The sequence below is a fragment of the Gekko japonicus genome, unplaced genomic scaffold (genome assembly GCF_001447785.1).
Source record: "Gekko japonicus isolate JY-2015 unplaced genomic scaffold, Gekko_japonicus_V1.1 scaffold24, whole genome shotgun sequence".
Taxonomy (NCBI): domain Eukaryota; kingdom Metazoa; phylum Chordata; class Lepidosauria; order Squamata; family Gekkonidae; genus Gekko; species Gekko japonicus.
The window spans coordinates 2,409,499-2,424,697 of record NW_015164665.1 but is presented as its reverse complement, the minus strand read 5'-3'; the positions used below and the strand labels follow the sequence as shown (position 1 = coordinate 2,424,697).

At 43.8% G+C, this 15,199-nt stretch overlaps 1 protein-coding gene across 1 annotated transcript in view; it reads right to left on the bottom strand.

Annotated features, from left to right (window-relative positions):
- The window catches only part of MND1 (meiotic nuclear divisions 1), a 59,748-nt gene that overhangs the window by 10,787 nt on the left and 33,762 nt on the right, over positions 1–15,199 (bottom strand). The window contains exons 5-6 of the mRNA XM_015409045.1: positions 9,172–9,246; positions 8,565–8,679 (exon numbers count right to left, since the gene is read on the bottom strand). Coding sequence (XP_015264531.1) covers positions 8,565–8,679; positions 9,172–9,246 — 190 coding nt within the window. The remainder of the gene's footprint in view (positions 1–8,564; positions 8,680–9,171; positions 9,247–15,199) is intronic.

Here is a 15,199-nt window from a genome sequence, read left to right as displayed (position 1 = left end):
GGTAAAGATCATGGCATCTCTAGTTAACATGTTATTTTCTATCCCTACCTATCCAACTGACCAGCATTGCGTGAATCATTACCATATTAATGTTAGCAACTCCACCTTCCATGACCATAAGCTGCAAAACCTACTATAACTTGTAATTTGTGAGTTCTAAAAGGAAACATCAAGCACAAGAAAAAGGTTTTTTTTAAAGATGTACTTTTGTCCAATACATGCCAAAGATACTCCTTAAAATATAGCCCTGTGCCAGATCTACAAATAATGTGAAGAATGGTGAACATTTTATGAAACAAACAAATGGCTTTCAGCTCTCCTTTACCCCTCTGGAACACATACAGACAGACTAAGAGATTCCCATGCTGAAACTCTGAAAGAGCTGTCCTATTTCTCACACCCACACACACACCCCTATGTCTTGCCAGTGCTTGCCTAGCATTATTCTTTGGCAGTGGTCAATTCATAACATAAAGCTTGTCTATAGGGATGCTAAACAACATAAAATATGCACTGTAATATAAAGTTTGTACTGTAGAGAAGACTTACTTAACTTACAAAACTAATTGCTGTTACGCATGCACACGAGGATAATTGGTGTAAATTACTCTGTACCAAATACTTCAGTCAGCAACATGAATATTTAGAGTATATAGTTTTACTCCTGAGCTCAGTGCATTTATTTTTAAAAAAGGAGATGTCAACAGAACGTGAAATGGCCTTTTCCCTGTTGAGTTATCTATGGCATAAAAAGAGGAACTGTAGAGAATCTTGCAACATCCCCCCCCCCCCCCCAAAAAAAAAGTACTACCAACATTTTATAAGTTTCCAAGTGGGCATAAAATAAACTCACATTTTCAGAAGGCCATGACACTAAAAATATCTTGAGTGCATCGGTCTTTGTCATACTGATTTGTATGCTAGGATTATGAATTGGAGAAGATACTGTGTGGGTGGATAAGTGACTGACAGTAATATAATTGCATATATGCATTCTGCGTATGCAAAGAGAACTGAAGCCATTTTACTGCAAAAGTATGTGGGAAGATTCTGAACTCAAAACATACAGGTAGAAAAGCATTTTTTAAGCAAATGTTTCACACAAAGGGTTTCATGTATCCAGAAGGGTGAATTTTTAAAGAAAATTATGACATATATTGGGAGTCTAGTCAGTACACTAATAGACACTGGACTTTTAATCACGTTCATTCTGTTACCACTTAGAGGTAAGTAACAGTTTTGTCTAGCCATACTTTAATAGTAAATCCCAATATTGTTTTCACATGCTGTGGCATAACTGGCCTGCAGGCCCCGTTTCCGCCCTACCCTCCCAGGGGTTCCCAACTCCCCAGAGGGGCTTTTCTTTCTTTCTAGGGTAACGTGCCACCACACCTGCCCTTTTAAAGGAATTTTCTGCAGGAAGGGGCCTTGCCTCTGTATCTCCCGCTGCCCAATGCCTGGCTACCATGGGGACCATTTAATGCCTTGGGGGCCTTTGATGAATAACCGCTTGTCAATCCCCCTGGAGCCCCTTTTAAAATAGCGTGTCTGAGATGGTGGAGGTCTATGTGGTACACAGAACCACTCCCACCATCAAAAGTTTAAAATATTTATTGAAAAGAAAATGCATACAAGCATACTTTTAGCACAGCACCAGATCTGAGCAAGGAAAACAAAAGACATTAGGGGGGAAACACAAATCCTCTGTCCCTCTCACTATACATGCCCTATCTGATAGTAAAATATAGGACAGGCTCTTTAGCTTAGCTGTTCTAGTTCTCTACTGAGTTCCTGTTACCTTGAAGCTTGCTCCCAGTCGAGCACATGGTCACAGTATTCCCTCTAATCTGAGTTAATGTGAGCTAGCTCAGTTTTTTAGCCTCTGGCTCACATATTTTTTGTCTTAGCTCAGGAAGGATGGCTCTAGAGCAAACTAATTTATGCAGTAGCCAAATCACTTGCTCACAACTTTAATGCCAGTAGCTCACAAAGTAGATTTTTTGCTCACAGGACTCTACAGCTTAGAGGGAGCACTGATTATCAATATGGCTGCCTCAGGAGTTAATAGTCCTGTGTCCTCTCATCACCTGAGCAACCCAAAGAAAGACAGTGCTATTGACAACGATTTGGCAGAACACAAAACATTCTAGTTTACAAAAACATAAAGCTGAAGGGATATTACATGATAAACAGCAGAAAGCAAAACAAAGTTTGAGTCCAGTGGCAACTTTAAGACCAACAAAGTTTTATTCAGTCCAAGAAAAGACAGCATTTCTAATCCAAAGTGACTTTACTGCCCTGTGCTGAAGATGTTACAGAAAGGATTTTTGCATGTTCCAGGATAAAACATTCAAACACTTTGGGCTGAATTCAGACTAAATTTAGCATTTTCCACCAATTTCCCCTCCCACTGCAGACCCTCCTCATGTTGTTCCTCAGGATCTCCTGTCTCCCAGGACCAACATTTTGTGGATATCAGTGGGCTGCACTAGGAGAGGGGATGCAGCAACGTTTTGTTTGGCTGACAGAAAATTTAATCTGAATTATCTTTAACATGTTATCTTTTAGAACCAGTTGCAGTGCAATGGAATCAAATGAAGACTTCTGAAAAACAGGAACCTCAAACTCTTGACCTTGAGAAAAGCATCAAATGTGTTAAGATAGAAAGAGCAGCTAAATTTACAAAACAAGAAGTAGCTTCGACCAGTATGAGCCATCAGGCTGCAGGCATCTAGCATACAGTTTGATGAAATTAGTACAACCAATATTAATTAGCAAGATATCCTGAAAGACTTCCCAGTTGGGTACCTTTAAAACAAACTTAAAACTGAGAAAGGAAACTAACTTAACCCTGAGAACTAGGATCAAGAACCTGTATATATGATTTTGGAATTTTTACATGAGGTGTAACTGAACCCCTATATGTTTTCTAATCCTTTATAAATAAATATTTGTAAATAAATATTTTTATATATTATTTATAAATTAAGTTTTAATTGTTGGCCCTTCACTCAGTTACCTTTAAAACAATACATGGTAAATTTATTTTACCAATTAAAAACATCCTTTGTTGCCATGACTTTTCTCTTAAACCCTCCGTCCTACTCTTCTTATTTGGAAAACTTTCCACAGCAAAAGCCGCTCCTAGTTGCAACGCCTTATTGCTTCAAGCTGCCCTCCCCCTCCCCCACCATACCAATCAGAAGGCTTGTGACTTAACTTTAACTTCACCCACCTCTCTCTTGGCCTGGGAAGAATCAAACTTCTGTTTCTTTTATTTTCTGGCCCCTATATGAGGGACATATAACAACAGTGGGAGGGCTTCTAGTGTCCTGGCCCCACTGGTGGACCTCCTGATGGCACCTGGTATTTTTGGCCACTGTGTGACAGAGTGTTGGACTGGATACGCCATTGGCCTGATCCAATATTGGCTTCTCTTATGTTCTTACATATCATCATTCCACTTATTCTCAGGCTTGGATAATGTCCTTGAGAGTCTAGTTTACTTGCTGTCCCCAACTGTGCTTCATTTTTTTCCCTCTTGGAATCTCCTTTGGATTATTGCCTGAATCACTGCCTGAATTCATGACTGACTCCCTCGCCAAGTGATCCCTCCCAGAACTCAGAAACTGTTGATTTCTACAGATCCAAGATCTTCTTGGCTCACTGTATATATTAATACTTGTAAGCCACCCCACACTGTAAAAGGATGTCCCCCCAACTCTCCATTCTTATAGACTGCAGGAGTATCTATATACAGTACACAGCTTGGTGTAGTGGTTAAGTGCGCTGACTCTAATCTGGGAGAACCGGGTTTGATTCCCCATTCCTCCACTTGCACCTGGCTGGATGCCCTTAGGCAAGCCGTACTTCTGATAAGAGCTGTTCTTGAAAAAGAGCAGTTTCTATCAAGAGCTCCCTCCTCCCCCTCTTCTTCTTCTTCTTCTAATTCTAATATAGGGCCACAGTGGCTCAGAGGTTAAGATGCTGAGCTGTAGACTGGAAGGTCTGTAGTTCAGCAGTTTGAGACCCTAGTGCCACATGATGGAGTGAGCTCCTGTCTCTGGCCCCAGCTCCTGCCAACCCAGCAGTTTGAAAGCAAGAAATTACAAGCAGATAAATAGGTACCGCTTTGGTGGGAAGGTAACAGCATTCCGTGCGCCTCGGCATTTAGTCATGCCACCCCCCATGACCATGGAAACATCTTCGAACAGTGCTGACTCTTCGGCTTGGAAACAGAGATGAGCACTGCCCCTAGAGTTGGATTCGACTAGTTTTTGAACAAGGCAAATGCCTTTACCTTTAATTCTAATATATTCAAACTACCACAGTACAGAATTTCCTAATCTACAGTACAAGTGCCTCCAGAGTATTTCCATTATTTTATTAAGATGTGTGCATGTGAATGCAACAGTGAGAAGTGAGAGTACAATTAGTATATACATTCCTATGGGACCGCCTCTCCTAGTATGTCCCCCAGAGAGCATTACACTTAAACGATCAACATCTATTGGAAGTTCCTGGCCCAAAGAGCATTCGGCTGTCCTTTCAGCCCTGGCTCCAGCTTTGTGGAACTCTCTGCCTACCAACATCAGAACCCTGTGGGATCCGTTACAATTCTGCAGGGCCTGTAAGGCAGAGATGTCCCGCCAAGCATATGGTTGACGACAGCAACCGTTTTAGCATCAATGGGTATCAACAGTCTAATGGTTAACAGTTGCCAACAGACATTTGGTTCACTAACTGCTTACACACACACACACACACACACACACACACACACACCTGCTGTTATAGTAAAGTAAACTGGGGGTTAGAATTGTATTATTGCGCCATGTGGGTTTTGGGTATTTCTAGAATTGTATTTTTAGACTATTTAAGATTTTTTAAATGTATTTTTGTAGGAATCTGTTGTACACCACCCTGAGCTCGCTTGTGGTATAAAAGCCTAATATAATAAATAAATAAATTGCATTGTGCCAAGAACACGTTGTATAAATATGCTACACCTATGCATAACAATGGACTTTGTATATTAGTGGAAGTTGGATAAAATACTGGAATTTCAGCTGGAAAGCACCAATATCAACTTTGTATGTAGTGTGGTTCCTTCACATGAAAACATGAAGCTGCCTTATACTGAATCAGACCATTGGTCCATTACTACCACTCTACTCAGACTGGCAGGAGCTCTCCAGGGTCTCAGGGAGAGGTCTTTCACATCACGTCCTTACCTGGTCCTTTACCTGGACATTGGGGATTGGACCCTGGACCTTCTGCATGCAAAGCAGGTGCTCTACCACAGAGCCACAGCCCCTTCACCCAGCCCCATTCTACAATCTGTGCCAAAGTTGCCCAGATTCAGAACCAAAATAGTCAAGTTCTGTTATACAAATAGATCAGTCAAATTTAGCAAATATATTCGAATGTTTGTAAAATGCTGTACATTTGGGACAAATATAGATCACCAAAAACCTTCACCCAATGACTACTGGAACTCCTAATCTGGCTTCAGTTGTTTTAACAAGGTCCATCTATAGGAAACTCAATTGTTGCAGCTATAAGGGACAATAATCTTTAAAAAGGAAAAACAATGAAAGAAGTCTGATATTCTATGGATATTCTATGGAAATTAAATCCTGTGACAATACCAAATGCTGCACTTGTGGACTCTGGAGAGGCAGAACAGAAGTCTCCTAAATAAATAAGCTGTGCAGTGGACTGCAGAAAATACAATGCCTGTATCAGCATCCATTCAACTGCTGAGTTGCTCTGGACAGGATCAAGGAAGAAAGCCCCCCCCCCCCGAAAAAAGAACAGGGTTTCTGATGCTCAGGAAGCAAAGCCAGCTGTGCTGTTTGTTTTGCTAATGTGAGATCCTCAAGAGAAGCTGCTCTGCCCATGTTGTTCTATTGTCCATACAAAAAATCTGAGAGGGGGCTACACTGAAATGATTGGGAGCTGCTAGAAGAAAAGAAACTGTCCAAAAAAAAGCCACAAATTTACTATACATCTTCAACTGCTGACTGTGGAGCTAAGCAATAAGCAAAAGCTCTTTTATTAAACAAAAAACCAAAGAGGTCAATAGTGTGCGGGCACTGCCCGGCAGTACAACTAAGCCTGGTGCACAGTTGTAGACAATGTATTTGTGTGGAGTTGACAGAAGTCTTTTGTTACTTAGCCCTGACAAACCCTATCAGACACTTTTCGGAGAGACAGTACTTATGTACTGATGAGATCTGACAGTCTGACCTTTCCATAAGGGACAGGATAGCCTGCACTGATGGGACTTGACAGACTTTTCTTAAAAAAAATAGGCTCACAAAGACCTAATGTTTTAACAATGCAGTTCTATAGAAGAGGCACAGCTATACAGTAGTCTTTTTAAAAAATCTGCATCATTCTTGTGTGTAAAGGCACCTGAAACATTGTTAATACATCTCCTTCATTTTGCAGAAAGCCTCCCAGTGGGGTCAAAGCAAAGCTTATGTAATTAATGCATACAACTAAATTGTTGCAAGGATTTAACTGAAGACACAATAGTAACAGGCAGTTACCAAAATCAGTCTTCTGTAAAGGCTTTTTGCGCCCCCAAAAGACGACACTTAGGAAGCAGTTCTCACTCAAAACAAAAGTATAGGCGCACTCTCGATCAAGTCACGCAATTCGTTTTAGAATGGGTGCCTCATATACTTTGTGCATCTCCAGAAGTTAATAGGCAGGTATTTAGTTTACCCTATACCATCCTTGCTGACAATGGTGAGTGAGATAACTACCATAAATACCTAAATTCTGTGAGTGAAAATTCACTATTGTAGTAAATGTCATTGGTGTATCTGAGATTCTGAGCAAGACAGACAGGCCTATATGATGAAGAAAAAAATGGAGAGGGCATGCAGTTACACGAGGCTGCTACCAGAATGAGGCTCTAAGAAGCCTGCTGGAGAGCAAACTCTGCTCTGACTGACAGTGTACATTGGATGAACAACCAATTATACTAACTCTGTAGTATTCCTATTCAGTTGTGCAGTTATTATTATTAGCTGTTAAAAATATCCCATCCTTCTACCCAGGAGTTCAGGAGCTAAATTTCAGCTTCATAACAACTCTCGGAAGGGGGCTAAGGCTGAAAGATAATGAATGGCCAGGACAATTCTGTGACTTCCCCAGGTTGGGGGAGGGAGGACAGATACGTATCTAAATCCAGAACTCTAACCACTTCATAATCCTGGCTCAGGAACATTTAGTACTTTCATGCACTTTCTAAAAAGCACCTCAAAAGTGTTAGGGAACAAGCCTGATATTTGTTTTATGGACTGCTTATTGCTACACAATGGACTGTGCACATACACATAGGCTCAGAGAACTGTACGCTTTAGGTCACCTGTTGTGATGACACATAGGGGGTGCCTGCACATACCTTACATGTAAATAAGGTTTCAGCAACACAGTTGCACAGCCTGGTGAAGAAGCACAAATCTCCATTATTGTGAGCAAGGAAACAACAACTTTGAGAAGAAACAGCCCCCATGGCAAAGCTGCTTGTGGTCACGTATCACCCATCGATATGTAACTGCTTTGTTCCTGAGCTGGAATTTCCTGCCAGATGGACATTTGGTTATCAAAGGAACTGGCCAACTTCATCAGCACTACAATGAAGCATCCTGACACCTGGATTTCACACCTGTCCAGATGCCAATCCTTCGATTAAGGTTTTAGGTTACAATATTGGCCATCCCTCCTAGGTAACCTCCCTCCCTACCTGCAACCAATAGGATTGTTTTTGGGACGGACTAACAGTAGGTGGGTCAAGAGGCTGGCACAGTTACCACCCACCTTTTGGACCCCCTCTAAAAGGAGAGAACCAGTCACCTGGCCCCTCCTAGCTAGCATTCCCCCAAGACAACCCCTGTCTGCTTTTACCCCCTTGAGTCCCCCTTGCTATCCCCAACCCTTGCCTCTACTATTGATCTCTTGATGTGCAGTCAAGAGACCCACGCGTTCTGGCTGGTTCTGGTCGTGTGGACTCCCTTTGTTTTCCATTTCTTCCCATCCATTCTTCATTGGAACCACCAAGCTTCAGGACAGATAAGTATCGCCCTCATCACCCCTACCTGCTAATGCAACTGTGCTTATTTCCTACTGTAATTCTTAGGAACTTGATTGAATGTGTGAGTGCATCAGTATTGTTTGTATGAGACATATTTCTAGTAAAAGACATCTATTTTAACTACAACAGCCTCAGAATCCTTTACTGGTAACCCTTGGTGGGATCAGGACCTTGGTATAAATGGGCAAGAACCCATTTATAAATTGCCAATTGCTGTAAATAAAGCAATTTGGCTAACAAAAGTTAATGCTGATCATTACACCAACAATGTGGTAGGTCAATTCTTCCAGACATCAGATATTCTGCAATCCACCAGAAATTAATTATTATTTTTTTAAAAAAGTGGTCTTAACTGTGCAACACCTTCCCTGCAGCTCATTTTCAGTAGTTATGCATAGAACAAAGAATGCTCTGTAAACATACAACATACTAAAACAATTTTGGACAAACTTACGAATTTCTTCAACAACATCTGGATCACATTCTTTGTATTTTTCTATTTCTGACTTTAGTTGGTCTTTCTTCTGTCGAAGGGCAGCAAGTTCCTTTGTTAGGGCAGCACGTTCTGCCTAGGATCACATTTTCAAGAATCCCCCCCCCATTAAACATTATTATTTAAATTGTAGCAACTGCAATGCTAAATGACACACAGTAGACTTCTAAAGTGCAGTACCAGAAGTGTAGTTAAAGAAATAGGACATGTTGACTATACATAAGGCAGTGTACATAAGTAGTTTGTTCCAGTATTATACTGACCCTAAATATTTGCACTGCATATTTACTACAGACAGCAGGTTATTATCCCAGCATTAATGGTGGCAATGTGGTGGTACAAAGGTATCCCCCCCCCCACAACTTGATTTCAAGTGCAAACAGACCCCAGACCAGTTTCAACAGGCTTCTGTGTTGCTCCCCCCACTCTTGAGAATATACCAATGCCAGTGAATGCTGTCTTACAAGGAATGGATTGCAGAACACATCACCTCGCCCACACACCTTCAACTGTTAACATACAGAAGTTTTCAAATTATGGCTCTTTGTGTACTTTATTAAGTACTTACAGTATCTTGGCGCCCAATTTTTGATTTCTCAATGTTTTCCTGTAAACCTTCTTTCTTCTGGCTATATTCTGATAACTGAAAGAGGAGAGGAACACTTTGTCATTGCACTTGACCTCACCCTTATAATTTTTCATCTTAAGAAATTTATGTAGTTCTAAACAGACCTGTTCTTCTACAATAAAGCAGGATCTGACCAAGATGTGATTGTTCCATAAACTTTCTCTATTCACAGCATTTTTAAATACAGAGGACTTCATACTCTCTGTAACTCCTTTGTACAAGCACCCTGAGTGAAAGATCACTAATGTTAACTTCTTGTGCACATAACACAAAAACAACAAATAGAAAAACTCAAAGGCTGCTTCACAGAAAGATGCATTTCTACAAGCATAATTCATATTTTTCTGTAACATTTAAATGGGAGAAACACACCCAAGACCCTCAGGCATTTAACCATCAATTTTAATATGCACATTGTCTCTTCAAATGTAGAAGAGATGTGGTCAATATACTGTTGAAATATAGGCTTTGTTGTTGCAGTCAGCCCAAAATGTGGCAAGTCTGTTCTTGGGCTGATTGCAGTTTGCAGATGCAGATTGCTCACTTGAGCAAAAGAAGAGAAGGCTCTCCTTACTGCCCTAACCTCTAACAAGTTAATATGTAGACTGGCCTCAGCTGTTGTCCAATGACCCTGTGCTAAGTGACCTGCACAGCAAGCTCCCCAGGATGTGACAGAAGCATCAGTGAATAATTCAACCTCATGAGCGTGGAAACCAAAGGGAACCTCAGCTTGCAAATGCGGTAATTTGTCCACCAAAGTAAGTCCCGCAATATAGTTCGAGGGATGGTGAGACGACGGCCAGGGTTATCTGTGTGGACATGGAAGGCCCTAAGGAACCAATTTTGGTTTCATGTGTAATCTAGTATATGGCATCACAGCCATGGTGGCGGACAAGTGTCCTAACAGACATTGGAGAAACTTGGCTGAATGCCTACAACGCAACTGCAGGGACAGTACCAGTCACTTAATGTGCAGAGCACGGCTGTCAGATAGGAAGGCTTTGCCCACAGATGCGTCTAGGATGGTGCGAATGAAGTCAATGTGTTGGAAAGGCTGCAGTTTGGATTTTGCAAAGTTTACTAATAACCCAAGGGACTGCAGTGTTCTAAGGGTAAGGGAAAGATCAGCTGAGAGCTTGTCTGCAGAGTCTGCCACCAGAAGCCAGTCATCAGGGTATGGATAAACCATACACCCCTGGAGATGGTGGTGGTGGGCATTTAGAGAACACCCTGGGTGCCGAAGTTAGGCCAAAGGGCAGTACTGAGTATTGAAATATTAACCCAGCATGGGCAAATCGTAAGTATTTCCTACAGTCTTTGTGAATGGAAATGTGAAAATAAGCATGTGTTAAATCAATGCTGGCAAACCAGCAGCCCTTGTGAAGCAATAGGATAACCTCTTTCAGTGATAACATACAGAACCTGGGCTTTGAGAGGTATTTGTTAAGCTGGAGTAGGTTCAGTCTGGGGCATTGACCATCATCTTTCTTATCTATGACAAAGAAGAGCGAATAGAACCCTGGTGTTTTACTGGGTTCTTGGACCTGAACAACTGCATGTTTATCTATCAACAATTGTGTTGCTGGTGACAGTGTGTGTATGCCACTGGACTGAGGAAGTAGACGGAGACACCTGGGGTAAAATGTAAACTCCAAGAAATAACTTCGTTTTATTATGGACAAAACCCAAGCATCATCAGTGATGAGTAACCAAGCATCAGAAAACATTGACAATCGGTCCCCAAAGATGTAACTCCTTTCTAGTCATTGCACATCAGCACCCCAGTCAAAGGAATCTCAAGATGACCTATTAGCCTGTGCCAACTTGGGTTTAGAGCGCCTACTCCGAAAAGTTGGCTGATAATTGGGTCCAGTTCCCTCTAAGCTGAGTTAGCATGAGCTAGCTCACAGTCTTTTAGCCTTCGGTTCACAGATTTTTGTCTGAGCTCAGGAAGGATGTCTCCAGAGCAAGCTAATTTATGCAGCAGCCAGATTGCTCGCTCACAACTTTAATGCCAGTAACTCACAAAGTAGAATTTTGCTCATGAGACTCCACAGCTTAGAGGGAGCATTGATTGGGTCTAGTCGAGGTCTGATTGGGTTGGGACTGGAATCTCGATTCCTAATAACGGAAGGGCCTACTAAAGGACGGTCTGTGAAACAGGCGGGACCAATACCTGGTTTTTGGTTAGTTAGCAGTGGAGGTGGTTATCCCGAAGGATATCGCCTGTAATTTGTATTTCCAGATGCATTCCAAAACTTCATCCATTTCATCACGAAACAATTTCTTTCCCACAAAGGACAGATCTTCCAACTTAGCTCTAGTATCAGGGGGTAATGCCGAAGACTGTAACCAGCAATGGCGGCATAACACTAGAGCCGAGCAATCTGCATCATGGCAGGCCGCAATGACTTGTTGTTTCCCTAAATGCACGCCCTCTTCAACAATAGCCTTGGCCAACACCTGCTTCTCTTGGGGTGAAGCTTCTATATATGGCCCCAGCTTTCCCCAAAGTGAACAATTGTACAAGCCCATTACTGCACAGAAATTTACTACTCGAAGGCCCATGGCCCCCGACGAGTAAATCTTGTGATCCAGAGTATCAAGTTTGCATCCCTCGTTGTTAGGAGAGGTATGGGAACCATACTGACTACAAGACAGTGTCACCTCCGAGATAAATGAATTGGGCTTTGGGTGTTGAAATAAAAAGGAACAGTCAGAGTCTATAACTCTATAGAGCCCATCCAGGCACCTGGCAGATGGAGCTGTAGAAGCTGGATGTGTCCAAGCCGCCAATATGACTTCTTGGAGATCTTGCAGCAGTGGCAGCACAACTGGGCCCGAATCTGGTGTAAATAGAGCCCGCATTAAGGGATCTTTTGTCTTCGGTTCCAAAGCTGTATGTTTCAAGTCCAGGGCTTTTGCCACCCGGATTATCTGGTCAGCAAAGGATGTGAGATCCTCAGATGGTGAGGTCGACGACTTTCCTCCGATGGAACCGAAGCGAGTTTGGAACTGATATCCGAAGCACTGTTTCCCTCAGACTGACATCAGTCGGTTGTATGTGGGGTCATCCAAGGCATCCCGTCGAGAGAAGTGTAATTGAGCAGTCAGAGAATGGGGCGATCTGGAGCAAACACAGTGAGAGACCCGAGTCTCCAAAGAATGCCTGCGGGTGCAGGGGTACCACGGAGGAGGCATGTCAAAGGAGTTGAGCGACGGCCCTGGGCTGGAAGGATGTACAAGCAATACATCAGAAGAAGAGGATCCTCAACGATGGGAAGACCGTGCTGAATGCAGGGAATCATAGCCGAAAATCATCAGCACCGACGGAGATCAGTGCCAGGGAGACCTCGATGGAGAACAGTGACGTATCAGTGGAACTGATATCCGAAGCACTGTGGAACAGTGCCGTATCAGTGGAACTGATATCCGAAGCACTGTTTCCCTCAGACTGACATCAGTCGGTTGTATGTGGGGTCATCCAAGGCATCCCGTCGAGAGAAGTGTAATTGAGCAGTCAGAGAATGGGGCGATCTGGAGCAAACACAGTGAGAGACCCGAGTCTCCAAAGAATGCCTGCGGGTGCAGGGGTACCACGGAGGAGGCATGTCAAAGGAGTTGAGCGACGGCCCTGGGCTGGAAGGATGTACAAGCAATACATCAGAAGAAGAGGATCCTCAACGATGGGAAGACCGTGCTGAATGCAGGGAATCATAGCCGAAAATCATCAGCACCGACGGAGATCGGTACCAGGGAGACCTCGATGTAGAACAGTGCCGTATCAGGGAACAGCCTTCGATGCCGGACAACTGTCGGTACCAACAGAATCTCATCGCCAAGGTGAAGGGGATTGCTGACACCAAGTCGACGACAACCCCAGTGCCTGTTCCTCGGCGCTGGAGATGGCAGTGAACGCCGTTTGTGAGCACGTTTCTTCTTTTGCCTTTTTAGCCGGACGTTCAGACCCCACCAATGTTCTCTCTAAGCTGTGGAGTCTTGTGAACGGAAGATTTGTCTTCACTTACCGTGAAGCTTCCTTCTCGGTGGTCCAGGAGTGGGGCGGTCCTTCCATGACTCCTTACTCATGGGACTTAGCCCCTCCCTCTCTGCTTGCAGGGCCGGCCAAACTTTGATCCCAGAGGGGAGGGGCTTGTCCTCTGGCTTCCCAGTTCGTCACCAAGCCAACCTTCTCCCCATGATCCATGGAATCCTGAATGGATAAAAACATCCCAACACAACACCCCCTCTGCCCCCTCTCCAGAGGGCCTCAGGAAGCAAACAACACACCTTCTGTGCATTCTCAACATCAACTTTATTCACAGAAAGAACAAAGGATTGAAACATCCCCAACAACCAACAATGAACCATAAAACTTCATACTATAAAGACCCCCAGACTGTTCTGTATCAGTTCTGTACCTATGTCAGGGCTTAAACTACCTCCATGTCAGAGACCCAGCCAGCGATCACACCCCTTAATAAGCTCTGGAAGCCGTCCCCTCCAACGAGGGTGGGTAGGACCGCCCCACTCCTGGACCACCGAGAAGGAAGCTTCACAGTAAGTGAAGACAAATCTTCCGTTCTCCAGTGGTCCAGAGAGTGGGGCGGTCCTTCCATGACTCCTTACTCATGGGACTTCCAATAGCAGTACTCCCCAGGGTGGGTCAAAACGGCTTCCAGGGCTTACAAGGCATGCTGTAAAACCCTCCTACCAAAGGCCGCCTCTGCCGAGGCGAATTTATCAATCCGGTAGTGCCTGGTGAATGTATGAATGGATTTCCAGGTTGCTGCTTTACAAACGACATCTAGGGATGGGAAAGCCCTATACGCCGCCGACGTGGCTGCCCCTCTCAATGAGTGAGCAGTGATCCCCTCTGGTGGAACCAATCCCAATGCCTTATAGGCCTCCACAATACACCCCCGGATCCACCAACTCAGGGTAGAAGCTGAGACCTTCTTCCCCAAAGCCGACTTCCGGAATGACACAAAAAGTGCCTCTGTCTTCCGCCAATCCCTGGTCCTATCTAAATAGAAACTCAAGGCTCTGCGCACGTCTAGACAGTGCCAGACCTTCTCCTTCTCATGCTTGGGCTCCTGACAGAAGGAAGGAAGAATGATCTCTTCCGACCTATGAAAAGCAGAATTGACCTTGGGTACGAAGGCCGGGTCAGGGCGAAAGTACCACCCTGTCTGAATGAAAGACACACAGCTCCTTATTAATAGATAAGACATTAATCTCTGATACCCTTCATGCAGATGTAATCCCTACCAGAAAAACAGTTTTGAATGTCAATTCCTTAAGCGGACAAGAACCCATCGGTTCAAAGGGCCCTTTACATAATGCCCTCAACACAATATTCAACTGCCAGGTAGGAAACCTGTGCAATTGTGGCGGATTAAGCAAAGCTGTTCCTCGCAGGAACCGCTTAACATGAGGATGAAGACCCAAGGATCCCCCTTTCTTGGTCCCCCTCACAGCCGACAACGCCGCTACCTGTCTCCTTAATGTACTGGTGCTCAAACCCTTGGACAACCCATGTTGTAAGAAGGCTAGTATATCCTGTATATTGGCTGTCAAAGGATCCACGCCTCTATCTACACACCAGGTACGAAACACCTGCCATGTTCCGTTATATACCCGATTGGTGGACCTCTTTCTGGACGCCAACAGAGTATCAACCACCTCTCTCTCATACCCCATGGACGCTAACTGTTGCCTTTCAAGCTCCAAGCTGTCAACTTTAACAAATCTGGTCTCGGATGTAGCACTGCCCCCTGAGAGAGCAGGTCCCCTCTCACCGGCAGACGCCAAGGTTCCCTTACTGACAACCTTAAGAGATCCTGAAACCATGCCCTCCTTGGCCAGAAGGGCGCGACCAGGATCAATTTTGCCTTTTGATCTATTAACGCTTGAATGACCCTTGGAATTAGTGGAATGGGAGGGAATGCATACAGCAGAGCCTTTG